At 43.1% G+C, this 17,161-nt stretch overlaps 1 protein-coding gene across 1 annotated transcript; it reads right to left on the bottom strand.

Annotated features, from left to right (window-relative positions):
• Positions 1–851: 851 nt before the first annotated feature.
• LOC127203196 (carcinoembryonic antigen-related cell adhesion molecule 3-like) lies at positions 852–16,927 on the bottom strand. Its single transcript, XM_051161992.1, has 5 exons — positions 16,852–16,927; positions 15,513–15,872; positions 6,111–6,470; positions 2,166–2,513; positions 852–1,132 (listed from the first exon to the last, which is right to left on the bottom strand). Exons 1-5 carry the CDS (start codon positions 16,913–16,915, stop codon positions 852–854), a joined length of 1,413 nt encoding a protein of 470 aa, XP_051017949.1. The 5' UTR covers positions 16,916–16,927.
• Positions 16,928–17,161: the final 234 nt, after the last annotated feature.

Below are 17,161 nucleotides of genomic sequence, written 5' to 3'. Positions count from 1 at the left end.
CACATGAGCTGTACTTCAGTAAACTTATATTGACCACAATTAGAAGCCCTGTTTTGTTACGTGCATAGAGACAGAAGTAGATGAAGTTACACAGTGATGGGTTTAAAAATGATTTGAGAGTGGACAATGTTGATGGTCACATGACAATATGAGTGTGCTTCATGCCACTTAATTGCCCACTTTGAAATGACCAAAGTGGGAAATCCCATACATGTCTCAAAATTTGTTAACAGGAAAAAGAATTTGGTACAACTTCACATTGTGAAAGCCACTGCCTGAATAATCAGAGTTCAGTCATGCCTCTGTGATCAATTTTATACCTGTGCATCAAACAAACTGTGCACGAAAACCATTTAGATTCAAGTTATGTCCAGTGGAAAAGATGGACAGTACCTTCCCTTGTCACCCTTCCTCACCTCACATGGATGACTGGTATGGATGACTTATGTGAGTCAGTTATTCACAGAATATGCTTAGGCATATAAAAGTGTGTTTATCTCTATAAAAACATTACACCATGTTAACAGGGGACTCAGAGCACCTAGAAGTTTGGAGCTCCTGAAATGAGTTTTCATAGATTCTGAGGATTGGCTATATGTTTGATCCACAACCTAAGTTATTAATGCCTTTCAAGTCTCTTTACTATATTGATGTATTTTCCCCCTTTGGAAACTGAGTCTCTATGTCCTGGCTGGTTGTTGTACATGTTTATCCCAGGATCACAGGTGTTACTCAACATGCTGCCTGTACCTAACAGGTACCTAACAATTTTAACCATGTAACTTTTTCCAGTTTTTGTATCTAATTGACAAAGAATTGCCCCCCAATCTGCTGTAGGATGCGAGGAGGGGTCACTCATTCATAACAGTCAGGCTGAGTGGGAAACTGGTCTTCGAACTGACTGGGTTGGAGACCTCACACCGATACTCTCCAGCATCCTCCATCCTCACAGGATCTATGGTGAGCTGGCACTTTGTCGGAGACAGTGTCATCTTCTCTGTGAGCAGAATCTGGTCATTGAAGAACCACTGGATGGAGATTCCAGTGTCGGATGAGAGACAAGTGAGGACCACAGAGCTCTGGACTCTGACTGTGGTGCTGGTGGCCTGAATAATGGGCTGTGTCACAGGCTCTGTGAAGAAACAGAGGAGGGCACCAAATGACAGTCATCCTTCAGAGAGTTCAACCAGCCCCTGTGTAGCCAACAGACACCTAAAAGAGCCTCCAGGGTGGAGACATTGGGACTGTGACAACAGACAAATTTCTTATTTGGACCTGCCACCCATGGCCTGTCGACTCTGATTTTGACACAGAGTCTGATGTGCCTCAGTTTCCCTGTAATTGGACATGTGGTACATAATCATTGCTGTGTCCATGAGTTACACTTAGATATGAGCCAAACTTTGGAATGGCAGCAGCTGCTCAAATAAGCAACATCTGTTACCATTTACCTGCAGAAGAGAGTTCCCTGAGCTGGACCCATGAAGACAGTGAGCTTCCTGGAGTACTGTCTCCTCTGTCCCTCTCCTTGAGAACATGTCCTTCCTATAAGTCTTCCAAGCCCATCATATCAGTTGGCCTATGACCTGTTACCTCTCCACTGAGACTGAAGAAAAAGAGATACTCAGCTGACCTACGTAACTGCAGCTGTCAGGGCAGTGCACAGCTACTCCCACACTCCATGAGACTTGAACAGTCAATAAAGGCCTGTTCCCTATCAGCTCTAACAGAAAGTCCAATTCTAGCTCTGAAGAGATGCTCACTGGGGACAACTAGAGTTGAGTCTGGGATAGAGACCTGGACCCTTGACTTCCTGATATTCACTTCATAATAATGAAACCATGCTTCTCTCATCTAGTCCCTGCCTGATGTCTGCAGAATCTTTCTCAGGGCCACAGTTATGGTAAGAGCCCCAAGAGTCTGAGGCTAACTGGCACCCTTGGGCTGGGTTACCCAACAACATCCTCCTCTGTAGATGGAGTCAGGTGAGGTATTCTTATCTATTTCAGTATTTCTACTCGTTGTGAGTCCTGCAATGAGTGCTCAAACTCCAATGCAGAGACACAAAGTAGAAGGGAGGCAGTCATAATCCACACTTGACAGTCCTGTGTGTGTAAAGGGAAATCAACCCCACCAGCACCCAGATGACACAGAGAATCACTTACTGTATATGTGGAGCTGCACGTGTGTCTCCTGAGTTTCAAACTGCATATTTAATGTTCGTAGGGTGTAGAATCCAGTGTCCTCCTGGGTGGCATTGTGTAGTAGCAGCGACCCATTGGGGTACACTGTCTCTCTCCCACTGTGTGCAGGCCCCAGCATTCTTCTATTCGTGGTTATTACATTCCGTGAAATTTCATGTTTGTAGAGAATGAATACCCCTTTGTACCAGGAAAAGGACCAGAGTTTCTCTGGCATATTGTGAACACGCAGGAGAGCGTTACTCCCTTCAACAATGTTGAGAGGCACCGGTTCAATAATGAGGTGGCCAGCACTTGAAGGGTGAATGTAGTCTAAAAGGGAGGATAGAAGGGAAAACACACAGATTTTGTTAATATTGAGACTTTTATCATTGGTGAAAAGATGGGCCCTGGGTCCTGAAAGCCTAGATCCATCAGTCAGAGGAGGTGGTTGGGAGTGTCTGTCCACTCAGAGGAAGTAAGCAAATAACATTTTAATGCAGCTTATCATATCACTTCCTCTATGTTGAAATCTTTCCTCCTGTTGTTTCTGCCCTCAGTGTCCTCACATGCCTGCTCACACTAGGAAAATGGGGGGAATAGGTGACTTCCCTGCCCTCTAATTCCTCTATAGAGCCCCAGGCTTCTGCTTTTGACCTCTCAAATATTCTCCTTTCCTTGTTCTAACCAACACCTGACGTCACTTCAATGAGAGATTTATTCTCTGTCTTCCAGTCCACTAGAGCTAGGGTCTTGTTAGGAAAAACTAGTTTGATGTTTCTGGATGGTCCAGAGCTTGGATGGGCTCAGATACATGGGGGTGGTGAGCAAGCATGGTGGCTCACACCTTTAATCCCAGCACTCAAGAGGCAGAGGCAGGTAGGTCTCTGTGAGTTCAAAGCCATCATGGACAGCCAGGGCTACAAAGAGAAACCCTGTCTCAAAAAATCAAAAGTAAAAAAGCTGGGTGGTGAATGAAAGTCCTTGGGCCTTGCAAGTCCAGGTGTTAATGAAATTCTCATATTTGGAGGTATTGACACTGCTTAAACCTCCAGATAACATTAACTTATTCACTTCTGCAGAGTGTGGGGGGTATGGTTGGGTATGAGTATACGAGTTTGTGAAGGTGTAGGCAATGCTGTGTGGTGCGTGGGTGCTTGTAACAGCACATAAATGGAGGTCAGAGTACAACTTAAGGGAGCTTTCCCTACCCTTCCTCCTGGCTCTGAGCTCCCTTCTTCCTCCCCCACCATCTGGCAGTGTTGTCTTTGGGGAGTCATCAGTAGCCACTACCAGAAGCTGTACCCTTTGAAAGGAAATACACAATGGTGCCCCATGGACCCTGCTGCCTGTTCTGCCCTCCCTCTGTGGAGAACAGCATTTGATCTATTCCTATCCCAAGCTCTGCTGTCTTCCTCCCTCTGAGCTCAGCCTCCTTCCAGGTAGGAACCCTTCCCAGGGTAATGCTTTCTGTTGCAAAGGATGGTGTCCTAAGTACATCTCTGTCCCTTCCACATATATTTCTGCCTGGTGTCCTATTTGATAGATAGATAGATAGATAGATAGATAGATAGATAGATAGAATAGGTAAGTAGATGAGAGAGAGAGAGAGAATGAGAGACAGAACGAGAGAGAGAATGAAAGAGAGAGAGAGAGAGAGGGAGAGAGAAAGAGAGAGAGAGCAGGCACAATCCAGACCTCACAGTTCAGTGTATAAAGGAGGATGCAACATACCCATATGATGGAAGCCACTTAATTATATGAAGTTGTGCATGTGTTGTTGCCATTTTGAACTCTCTCTTTAAAGTTTCTAGTGTGTAGAATCCTGCCTTCCCTTATTGAGACACTTCACTGGCCTATCTTGGACAATTTTTTTTTCTGAGTCACTCCATCATAGTTGGGAACAGCACTCTCCAGAATATAGTGGCCAGTGTGATTGACTTTGAGTAGAGAACAATCTGGCTTTTGTGCACATCCATTTACCATTTCCTGTTCACTGAGAACTTCCTGCTGCTGAATCTCTGTCCCCACCTCTGTGTCACCTCCACTCAGGGGCAAGCAGACACCTTGAATTCCTTCAGACTCTTGTCCTCCCTGGAGACTCCAGTTAGGGCCTGAGCTCCCCCCTGCCACACAATGTCAGGGAATTCTCTCTTCACTTAGGGTACCAGCCCTTGCCCATAGTGCCCCTTGTGTGGATGAACAGTGGGGCCTCCACGGTCTCTGGTGCATGTGCCATATTCGCACAATATAGAGGAACTTCTGCTTCAGTGTCTCTGTGGTCCTGCCTCCTTCTGAGCTGAGTCTGCACTGAGGCAAAAGCCACTCCCAGAGTCACGTGGCTGTGGGTGGGGTGCTTGTCTCCCTCTCCTTCTCTTTATGTTTCAGTCTTCAGACTACACAGTAAGCAACAGACTGAAAAGCACCCCCTGTGAGCCAGAATCCAACAGCTCTCCCCATGAATGACCTCTGCTTCATCATGGTCTTGACCCTGTCACCACCAAAGAAGGGGACCCTGTGCTCCTTATGCATCCTTGGTGACACAGAAACTCCATTGGACACCTAGTTATTCCCATGTCTTCAATTCTGGAAAGGTAGAATTTATGCATAGCCGGAAGGTGACAGAGATGTCTGTGAGGCCTGGAAGGGGACTAGCTGTGTGACACCAGGGATAGGACACTCATCTATTATCACTAGTGTTACCATTCAGAGTCCGACCAGGACAAACATTCAGGATCAGTTAGTTGTATCAGGGGATCCATGTTCTGTGTGTGCAACAGAGGGTCACCTCAGCCCTGGAGAGGAGTGAGCTCCTGAGTTCCAGCCTCCTGTGTTGGCTGAGATGTTTCTCAGGTCTGCCCATATCCACCCTGACTTTTTAGGGATGCCTCAGTCCTTTTATTGGCAATTACCCTTTCATTACTCTCTCCCCAATTCAAGATACTAGAGGGGAGAACATGGAACAGGGTCCCCTAGTACTGTCCTGGGCTACAGGAAACAGCCAGTAGGCCAAACTGCCCTTGTTGGAGGGACCTCCAGATCTGTTGGGACAGAAATGGAAACGATTCTTCTCATCTTCTCCAGGAAACCAGCTTCTCAGTGTTTGACTGTAAGATAATACTGTTCCCTCGTGATCAATAGGATGACTAGTGCATATGTCTGGGAGCTGTCAAGATGAGCAGAGCCTGCTACTATTTGCCTACAGGAGAGAACTTCCTTGGCTGGGCCTCAGAGGAAAAGTACTTGCCAGGAGGACCTATGTCCTCTGTTCCTCCCCTTGGGTACCCTGAACTTGTGAGGTCTCATAAGCCGATGTGGACAGTTGGCTCATGGCCTGATGACCTGCTCAGCTCTGCTGTTTGTGCTGAGTATCAGGAGGTTCCTAGGTGACGTTGCTTAGCTGAGGCTCTCAAATCAGTGCACTGGTTGGTTTCCTATGAAATATGGATGGCCAAAATCTATTGATCCCTGTCAGCTGCTACCGTAAGATGCCATCCCTGGCCAAATACTTTTCAGGATCATTTGTAGTCCAAGCTAGAACAGAGGGCTGGATCCAGGACTTCCTGCTGCTCACTTCTCTGTGTGGACACAAAATCTGCCTGTTGTCGTGTCTTTCTCATACCATGTTCATGGTGAGAACATCAAGAGACTGGACTGAGTCCAATGTTCCTTGACTAAGAGCCCCGTTCTTATCATCTATCTATCTATCTATCTATCTATCTATCTCTATCTCTATCTGTCATCTATGAAAGGAGAATCAGAAAAGGAGTCTAATCTATGTCATCTTTCTCCACCTTGTGTGTACAACACTAAGTGCTCAAGCTCCAACATAGGGACACAGTACAGAGGAAGAGAGGTCACATGCCGTGCATGACAGTCCTGTGTGTCTAAGTCCCACCCAGCACTGACTGATCACATATACTCACTTACCACCCACCAGGAGTTGTACATGCACCACTTCTTCTTTCACATCTGTGCTCAGAGTTTGTAGGGTATAGAATCCAGTGTCCTTCCCGGTAACATTGTGGATCAGCAAGGATCCATTGCTGTACATGGTCTCTCTACCGCTGTGTGCAGGTCCATCCACACTTGCATTCTTGGCTATTATGTACCGAGAAACCTCTTGGCTCTTGAACACAGCTACCCCCTTGTACCAGAAAAGAGCTTGAAGCTTCTCTGGGAGGTTGTGAACACGTAGAAGAACGCTTCCTCCTTTAGCAACATTGGGAGGCACTAATTCAATGGTGGGCTGAGCAGAGGTGGGAGGGCGTCCACATGTCAAAAGGGAAGCTAGAAGGAAAGACAGAGATGCATCTTAGCACTTTTGTATTTGGTTTAAGATGGAGCCCTGTGTCCTGAGATGTGTTCATTCCTTAGCCAAGTTGTGTGGGTGAATGTCTCCTTGCCCTATTTTATGGAGGTCAGCAAATTACCTCCATAAACTCAGTGTCCCTGCACTTGGCATTGTATGTACATGGAGCTCTGACTTGGGTATCAGTATAGCTCTAGCTCAGTGCCCTCATTTCCTTGCTCACAGTCCATATAGATTGATATTGGGTGATTCCTCCACTATTTACTTCCCTACAAGATCTGGAACTTCACTCTCTAACTCTTTTTGTTGTTGTTCTGTTCCTCGTGTAGTTTCTGTCAACACCTGACTTCACCTTTTAGGTTCATTTTCTTCAAGCCCACTACGACTAGATTATTGTGAGAACCGGGTTCTGTATACTTTTTTTTAACTGTTGCCCTTAAAAATTCAGGCATTCTACTGGGCATTAAGGAGACAAAAAGGAAGAAAACCATACTCTCTTGCAGGACTTTCAATTACCAGCATGGGATTTTACCAGGCCGCAGCTTTACCTTCAATTCCAGAGGTGGCAGCCATTAGGTACTACCAAGACAGTAGACACCAGGGACCACCAGAGGCCTGCAGCCTTCACAGGCTCCCAGATCTACCCACAGTCCCAGAGGCCTACTGCCATCAGGTTCTCCAGGCCTGCCAACACCAGTGAAAACCAGGTTGATAAAGACCAGTGTAAGAACACACTCGACAAGATCCAGAGCAATAGGTTACCACCAGAACCCAGTTATCCTACTGAAACAAGCCATGAATGTCCTAACACAGCAAAAGAGCATGAAAACTTCCTTAAATAGAATCTTATGAAGATGATGGAGGCCTTTAAACAGGAAATGAATACATCCCTCCAAGAAAGTCAGGAAAATATAATCAAGCAGGTGAAAGAAATGAGTAAATCCCTTAAAGAAATACAGAAAAAAATACAAGCAAACAGGAGAAGGAAATTATTAAATCTGTCCAAAATATGAAAATGAAAATACAAACAGTAAAGGAAACACAAACTGAAGCAATCCTAGAAATTGAAACCTGGTAAGGAGAACAAGAGCTACAGACACAAGCATCACCAACAGATGGGAGAGAGAATACTAAGCATAGAATATATGATAGAAGAAAGTGATACATTGGTCAAATAAAATGCTAGGTCTAAAAATTTCTAATACAAAACATCCAGGAAATATTGGACACCAAGAAAAGACCAAATATAAGAATAATATAAATAGAAGAATGAGATTCCCAGCTCAAAGGCCCAGAAAACATCTTCAACAAAATCACAAAAGAAAAATTTCCTAACCTGAAGAGATACCTATAAACATACAAGAAACTTACAGAACACCAAACATGTTGTACCAAAAAATAGAATCCCCACTGGGTGTGCTGGTACATGCCTGCAATCTCAACACTCAGGGAAGCAGATGCAGGTGGATCGCTGTGAGTTTAAGGACCGCCTGGTCTAGAAAACGAACCCAGGACAGCCAAGGTGACACAGAGAAACCCTGTCTTGGAAAAACCAAAAACAAAAACAAAAAAAATTAAATTAAATCTCCCAACACATAATAATCAAAACACTAAATATGCATAACAAAGACTGAATATTAAGAACCACAAGGGATAAAGTCAAAGTAACATATAAAGGGAGACTATGAGAATTACACCAGACTTATCAACAGAGACTCTAAGAGCCAGAAGGGCCTGCTCAGATATCATGTAGACCCTAAGAGAACACAAATACTAGCCCAGACTACTATATCTAGCAAACTTTTCATTCACTGTAGATGGAGAAACAAGATATTCCATGGCAAAACTAAATTCAAAAAATATCTATCCACAAATACAGCCCCACAGAAAATACAAGAAGAAAAAAATCCAATCTAAGGAGATTAACTACACCCAAGAAAACACAGGAAATAAATAATTCCACACCAGGAAGAAAAAAACAAAATAAAAGAAGCACACACAAACATACACACTAACACCACCAACATCAAAGTAACAGGAATTAACAGTCATTAATACTTCTCAACATCACTGGATTCAACTCTCCAATAAAAAGACATGGCTGAGAAAACAGGATCCATCCTTTTTCTGCAACAAACATAAACTTTACCTCATAATAAAGGGCTGGAAAGAAGTTTTCCAAGCAAATGTACCCGAGAAGCAAGATGGAATAGCCATTCTACTATATAACATAATAGACTATCAAGCAATATTAATCAAAAGAGATAAGGAAGGACACTTCATACTCATCAAACAAAAAAATCTGCCAAGATGATCTCTCAATTCTGAACATCTATGCCCCAAACACAAGGGCATTCACATTCTTTTTTTCCTAGGTATTTGTCTTTTTATATTATTGTTAATTTATTCATATTACATCTCAATTGCTATCCCTTGTATCCTCTTGTTCCTCTCTCCCTCCTACTTTCACCCTATTCCCCTCCCCTAGGTCTATGACTGAGGGGGACCTCCTCCCCCACTATATCACCATAGGCTATCAAGTCTCATCTTGGAAGCCTGCTTATTCTTTCTTTGGGGAAGTGGTCAAATATGGAGCACCAGGGTTCATATTAGAGTCCGTCCCTGCTCTCCACATGACTGTGAAGAATGTCCTGTCTATTGGCTAGATCAGATAGGGGTTTGATGTTTACTACTAGTATTGTCCTTGGTTAGTGCCGTAGTTTGAGCAGATCCCCCCTGGGCCCTGATCCACCCATCACGATGTTCTTCTTGTAGGTTTATAGGACCCTCTGTATCCTTCTATTTCCCCATTCTCCTATATTTTTCTTACCTAGAGTCCCAGTTACCTAGAGTCCCAGTAGGATGTCCTCACATCTATCCTAATCTCCTGGTAAGTGAAGACTTTCATGGGACATGCTCTTTGGGCTGGTGCCCAATTATAAGTGGGGCACTCACATTCTTAAAAAAAAAATTACAAAAGCTTAAATCATACAATGAACCACAAACATTAATAGTAGGACACTTCAACACTCCTTCTTCAAAATTCAACATACAGATGGTCACAAAACAAACCCCAACTGATACAAAAAATTGAAATAACTCCTTGCATCTTATCAGATCACCATGGATTAAAGATGGACTTCAACAACAACAGAAAATCTAAAAGCCCATGGAAACTGGATAAATGTATCCTCAGTGATCATTGGGTCTGGCAAAAAAAAAAGAAATTAAAGATATCCTAGAATTCAGTGAAAATGAGGACACAGCAAACCCACATCTATGGGATACAATGAAAGCAGCCATAACAGGAAAGCTCAGAGCACTAAGCTCCTGTATAAAGACAGTGGAGAAATCCAACACTAGTGACTTAACAGAACACCTGAAAACTCCAGAACAACAACAAAAAAACACAACCAAGAGGAGTAGATAGCAACAAATAATCAAACTCATGACTAATTCAATCAAATAGAAACAAAGAGAACAATACTAAGAATCAATAATAACCAGAGATGGTTGTTTGAGAAAAATCAACAAGATAGATAAACCCCTAGCCCAACTAATTAAGAGGCAAAGAGACAGTATCCAAATTAACAAAATCAGAAATGAAAAGGGGGACATACAACAGACACTGAGGAAATCCAGAGAATCATTAGGTCTTATGTCAAAACCCTGCAATTCACAAAATTGGGAAATCTGAACAAAATGGACAAATTCCTAGATAGAACCACTTACCAAAGTTAAATCAAGATCAGGTCAAATATTTAAACAGTCCTACAACACGTAAGGAAATAGAAGTGGTTATTAAAATATCTCCCAAACAAAATAAGAGCCCAGGGCCAGAGGTTTTTAGAGCAGAATTCTTCCAGATTTTGAAAACAAGAAACCTCAAAATATTCCACAAGATAGAAACATATGAAGTTACAGTCACCCTGATACACTATATAAACAAACTAAAAGAAAAAAGCACATATGCTGAAAAATCTTTTGACAAATCCAACACCCCTTCATCATAAAAATCTTAAAGATATCAGGGACAGAAGGCGCATACCTAAACACAATAAAGACAATATACAACAAGCCAATAACTGACATCAAATTAAATGGAGAGAGACTTAAAGCAATCCCACCATAACCAAGGACAAGACAAGTCTTCCCATGCTCTCCATATCTATTCAACATAGCACTTAAACATCTAGCTAGAGCAGTAGACAACTAAAGGAGATCAAGGGGATACAAATTGGAAAAAAAGAAGTCAAAGTATCGCTATTCACAGATGATATGAAAGCATACTTAAGTGACCACCCCAAACCCTACTGGAGAACTCCTACAGCTGATAAACACCTTCAGCAAAGTGGTTGGATGCAAACTTAACTGAAAAAATCAGTAGCCCTCCTTTATACAAATGATAAATGGGCTGAAAAAGAAGCTGGGGAAACAACATCATTGACAATAGCCAGGAAAATTATAAAATATTTTTGGTGTAACTCTAACCAAGCAAGTGAAACACTCATATGACAAAATCTTCAAGTCTTGGAAGAAATAAAATGAAGAAGATATCAGAAAATGCAAAACATCTCCCATGTCTATGGACTGGTAGGATTAACATAGTAAAAATGGTCATCTTACCAAAACCAATCTATATATTCAGTACAATTCCCATCAACATACCAAAGCAATTCTTGGTAGACCTCAAAAGAGAAATTCTCAACTTCATATGAAAGAAAGAAATAACCCAGGATAGTTGAAACAATCCTTTACAATAAAAAAAAAACTTCTGGAGATATCACCATCCTTGATTTCAAGTGGTTTGACAAAGGAATAGTAATAAAAACTGCATGGTATTGGCCTTAAAACAGAAACATATATCAATTGAATCAAATCAAGGACCCAGAAATAAACCCACACATCAATTGACACCTGACTTTTTTACAAAGAAACAAAAAAAAAATACAATGGAAAAAAAAGAAAGAATCTTCAACAAATGGTGCTGTTCAGACTGGATGTCGGCATGTAGAAGACTGCAAATAGAGTCATATCTATCACCCTGCACAAAACTCAAGTCCACGTGGATCAAAGACCTCAACATAAAAACAGATGCACTAAATCTATTAGAAGGGGAAGTAGGGGATAGCATTGAACTCATTAGTACAAGAGACAACTGTCTGAACAGAACACCAACAGCTTAGGCACTAAGATCACAATTAATAAATGGGACCTCATGAAACTGAAAACTTCTGCAAGGCAAAGGACACTGTGATAGGAAAAAATGGCAACCTACAGAAGGACTAAAAATCTTCACGAGCTCTACATCTGACAGATGGGTAATATTCAAAGTATATAAAGAATTCAAGAAATTAAACACTAACAATCCAAATAACCAAATTTTAAAATGTTATACAAAGCTAAACAGAGGATTTTCAAAAGAGGAATCCCTAATGACTAGGATGCGCTTTTTTAAAATGTTCAATATCCTTAATTATCAGGGAAACGCAAATCAAAACAACTCCAAGAATCCATCTTACACCTGTCAGAATAGCCAAGATCAGAAACTCGAATATGTGGAGCAAGGGGTACACTCCTCCATTGTGAGTACAAGTGCAAACTTGTACAACCACTGTGGAAATCAGTATGGCACTTTCTCAGAAAAGTGAGAATAGTTTTACCTCAAGACCCAGCTATCCAATTCCTGGACATATACCCAAAACATGCTCCACCATGCCACAAGCACACTTGCTCAACAATGCTCATAACCGCTTTATTCATAATAGCCAGAAAATGGAAGCAACTTAGATGTTTCTCCACTGAAGAAAGGATAAAGAAAATGTGATACATTTACACAATGCAGTAACACCCAGCTATTCAAAACAAAGATATCATGCAATTTGTAGGAAAATACGTGGAACTAGAAAAGATCATCCTTCATAAGGTAACCCAAATACAGAAAGACGTGCATGGAATGTGCTCACTTGTAAGTGGATATTAGCCATAAAGTGCAGGGTGACCATGATACTGACTCGACCTGTGGGGTTCGAATAAAACTCGGAAGGAAGGTCACCTGTTGAGAATGCAAGACACAAAGAAGGAGAGCAAGTCTGATTGATCAAACTCTCAAATTTTATTAGTCAGGCTTTTATAATTCAGAATGCAGGGAAGCATATTGCTATTGCAAGCCTTTCTCAAAACACAGGGAATTCCAAGCAGGGTCATAATGTCCTGCCACACAGGGTATCTTGCTTTGACTTCATCTAGCTTTAGTCTAACTGCTGACTCACAACAGCGTCGCTCCATCCCTATCTGTCTTTAGCTGCTGACTCACAACAAGGTCAGCTAGTTTCTGGTGAAAGGTAAGCTCTGGGAAAGACAGAGACTTAAAGGTATAGACTTGGACAAGATGGCTGAACATTGGCCATATGGCCTATCATCCCCAACATGATACTACCCACAGACTCAAAAAAAAACCATGAAGAGCCTAGGGAAGATGCTGAATCTCACTCACAACAGGCAATAAAATAAACATGCAGAGACCTACAGACAAACAATAGGCAGAGCTCAGGGACTTTTGTGGAAGAGTGGGAAGAATAGAGTGAGCTGGATGGGTCAAGGACACTACAAGAAGACCTACAGAGTCAACTACTCTGGGCCCATGGGAGCTCAGAGAGACTGAACCACCAACCAAAGAGCATGCATGGGCTGGACCTAGATCCCTTACACATATGCAGCTGATTTGCAGTGTGGTCAACATGTGGGTTCCCAAACAGTGAGCATGGAGGCTGTCTCTGACTCTGTTACTTGCCTTTGGATCCCATTCCCCTAGTTGTGCTGCCTTGTGGGAGAGGATTTGCTTATTCTGGGTGCCCTTTAAAGTGCCTAGGTGGGTTATTGCCCCTTGGCATCCTCCCCTTTCCTGATAAAAAAAGAAAGGGGATGCTGGAGAGATGGCTTAGAGGTTAAGAGCACTGGCTGCTCTTCCAAAGGTCCTGAGTTGAATTCCCAGCAACCACGTGGTGGATCACAACCATCTGTAATAAGATCTGGTGCCCTCCTCTGGTGTACAGGGTACATGCAGACACAACATTGTATACATAATAAATAAATAAATAAATAAATAAACAAATAAGAAAGGGAGGAACATAGGGGGCATGAGGATGGGATAGGGAGGAGAGGATGAAGGGGGCTGGGATCTCGCTGTAAAGAGATTAAATAAACAAATTAATGAAAAAAATCACCTCTTGAACATTCCTTCATTGCTGGTGGGAATGCAGATTAGTGCAGCCACTTTGGAAATTTGTCTGGCACTATCTCAGAAAACTGGGAATAGGGCTTTCTCAAGACCTAGCTATTCCACTCCTTGGAATATACCCAGAAGATGCTCCACCACACAACAAGGGCATATGCTCAACCATGTTCATAGAGGCCTTATTCATAATAGCCAGAACATGGAAACAGCCTAAGTGTCCCTCAACAGAAGAATGAATAAAGAAACTGTGGTACATTTACACTATGGAATACTACTCAGATATTAAAAACAAGGAATTCCCAAAATTTGTGGACAAGTGGATTGAACTAGAAATGATCATAATGAGTGAGCTAACCCAGAAGCAGAGAGACTCAAATGGTATATACTCACTTATAACTGGACACTAGCCCAAGAGAAAGGTCTCATGAAAGTCTTCACTTACCAGGAAAGTGGGATAGAGGTAAGGACATCCTATTGGGATTCTAGGTGAGAAAAATATAGGAGACAGGGAAATAGATGGATCCAGAAGGTCCTAGAAACCTACAAGAAGAACACTATGATGGGCAGATCTGGGCTCAGGGGTTCTGGTCATCTAAGGCACCAACCAAGGATATTATGTGCAGTCATCATCAAACCCCTACACAGATCTAGCCAAGGGACAGAACATTCTCCACAGTTAAATGGAGACTGGGGACTGACTTTCACATGAACTCTGGTACCTCATATTTGGCCATGTCCGCCTGATGGGCAGGCCTGATGGCACTCGGAGGAAGGATAGCAGACTACCAAGAAGAGACTTGATACCCTAACATATTCAAGGGGAGGAGGTCCCCCTCAGTCACAGTCATAGAGAAGGGAAATGGGGTGAAAGTGGGAGGAAGGGAGTAATGGGAGAATGCATGGGATGGGATAGCAAATGAGATGTAATATGAATTATTTTATTTTTCAATAAAAATGTGTAAAATATTTTTAAAAAAGAAAAAAATCACCTCTAAGACAAATTTCAATACCTCTGGAAAATGAATGAATGAATGAATGAATGAATGAATGAATGAATGAAGTCTCAGGACCATTCAGCACTCTCCATGCTTCCTTCTGCCCCTCTCCCTTCTGCCTTTACTCTTCAGTCCTAGACCACATGGTGAGCTACAAACTGATGAGCATCCATGTGCCCTAGAGATCAGCCATTCAACTGGGAATGCCTTTTGCTGTGTCCTGGCCTTGGTCTGTCAGCAACAGTGAGGGAGCCTCTGAATTCCTTGTGTGACACATAAAACCATCTGTGCACCTGGTCTGACCTGTGTTCTCAATGCTCTGGAAACACGGACTTTGATCTCAGCAAGCATGTGGCAAAAATGCCTGTGAGGAATCCAAAAGAACCAGATGAGTGATGAGTAGGGGAGAGGACTGACCCGTTCTCACTGCAATCCCCAGTCAGGGTTCTGACACAGAACAGAGGCCCAGAAGCAGATGTATCAGGAGCCTCTCACACCCTCGGTGTGTGGGAGGAGGTAATCTGAGTCCCTGAAAGAGGGCTCTGGGATCCACCATCCCATGGAAGGCTTCAAGACGATCCTACCACTTTCTCAGCTGTGTGATGGGTCTGCCCCTGTAGTCCCTGGGTCTTCCTGAAAAATCCTTGGACCTCTGTTTAGGTAATTCCTTTAGGATAACTCCTCTTTCCCAAAGGAAATACATGAAGAGGGGAAATAAACATAATCCTTTGGCCATGTGTGTGTCTAGTGGAGTAAACCCCACCCAGCAGCTGGAGTGAATAACTTACTGTACACATGGAGGTATACGGTTGATGTTGATACAATTTCTGTTTGTTTATTAAAGGTTTGTAGAGTGTAGAATCCTGTATCCTCCAAGGTGACACTGTGGATCTGCAGAGATCCATCACTGTAGATGGTCTCTCTACCGCTGTGTGCGCGTCCCTTCACAGTTCCTTTAGTGTTCACTGCATACAGTACAATTGCATGGTTCATGTCTGCCATCCCTTTGAACCATACAAAGGCTAGAAGATTGTCTGGCAGATTCTTAGTGAGGAGAAGGACGTCGTCTCCTTCAAACACATGGTATGGCACTGTTTTAATGGTGACGTAGGTAGTGGTAGACAGGTGCCAGCAGGTTAAAAGGGAGGCTATAAGGAAAGAGAGAGAGAAACAATCAATATTGAGTCAGTGTGACCACCACTCAAGTGTGTGGGTAGGGGTGTGCCTACCCATCTTAATGGAAGTCAGCAATATCACCACCATTCCCTCAGAGTCTCTCACTGTGTACTTACCTCTCTTAGAAAGTCTCTGCTCAAGTATCTGCTTGGCTTGCCCTTCAGTGTCCCTATATTTGGTGTGAGGATGCTTCACCGACCTCTTTCTCTAGAAGGTCTTCACTTTCTGACTATTTCTTTTCCCTTTGTGGTACCAGGCAACCCCTGACATCATCTTGCAGATACTCTGACTTCTGGTCCACTATGACCAGGGCTATGTGAAGACAGGGGTTAGTCTGCCATATTAGGATGATTCAGTTACTTGAAAAGGCTTAGACATGCATGGAGGAAGGAGGGAAGGGTATGTCCATGGGTTAGTATACATAGTTCTCAGGTTAGTAGATAACAACAAATAATTATACTCAATGGGAATTTAAATATTCTTATATAACTTATGAATTGTATGTGTGGGTTTGTGAAGGCTCATGTCTCAGTGTGTGCACATGAGAGTGCATGCCACAGCAAGTGTGTAAAGGGAAGAGAAGAGCCTGCATGAGTCTGTTCTCTCATCTGTCTTGTGGGAGCTGAAGACTGAATTCAGGTTGTCATGATCTCCACACACTGAGCCATTTTGCTGGACACTCCTGTTTGATTTCTATTTGGAGAGTCACCTGGTCATGGTTGGGAGCATCGGTCTTCAGAACAGAGTAGCAAACATGACTTGGTTTCAGTAGAGAACATTGGGGCTCTACTCTCCTCATCACTACCTGTCCTGAATCAATTCCCTATATGTACCTTTTGCCCTATAACTTCAGGCAGAAAGCCCGAGTCTCATCTGGGGTTCCTGTCACCTTTAAAAGACTCAAGTAAGAGTCTAAGTTCCCCTCAACAATCAGGGGTTGGAGACACTTACCCATGAGCAGGAGCCCCTGCCAGGGGTTACACTCTTTGAAGGAAAGCACGGAGGACACCGCCATCTGACCTCTCACTGTGATGTCCTCTGAGGAGAAGAGCTTCAGCTCCAGCAAGGCCCCAGCTTCTGCTGTGCTTCCTACTTCTGAGCTGTTTGTCTTCTCAGGCAGGAACAATTCACAGACTCCCACAGACTGAGAGTGGTGGGGTCTGTGTCCAAGGAACTGCTCTGTCCCTTCCACTCTCAGTGCTGCCTCTGCATCCTTCTTAACTTTTTTCTCTACCTCTCCCCCCCCCCCCCCCCCGCCAAG

Source organism: Acomys russatus, chromosome 19 (assembly GCF_903995435.1).
Source record: "Acomys russatus chromosome 19, mAcoRus1.1, whole genome shotgun sequence".
In the NCBI taxonomy this organism is placed as follows: Eukaryota; Metazoa; Chordata; class Mammalia; order Rodentia; family Muridae; genus Acomys; species Acomys russatus.
The sequence above is the reverse complement of the archived record's forward strand: the minus strand, read 5'-3'. Positions and strand labels throughout refer to the sequence as shown.

Excerpts from the sequence above, each read along its gene's own strand:
- LOC127203196 (XM_051161992.1), bottom strand. The coding sequence starts at position 16,915 with ATGGCGGTGTCCTCCGTGCTTTCCTTCAAAGAGTGTAACCCCTGGCAG. Across the intron at positions 2,514-6,110 it reads TGTACAACTCCTGGTGGGTG|ACTACATTCACCCTTCAAGT; the intron begins GTAAGTGAGTAT and ends CCTCCCTTTTAG. Across the intron at positions 1,133-2,165 it reads CGTGCAGCTCCACATATACA|AGCCTGTGACACAGCCCATT; the intron begins GTAAGTGATTCT and ends GTTTCTTCACAG.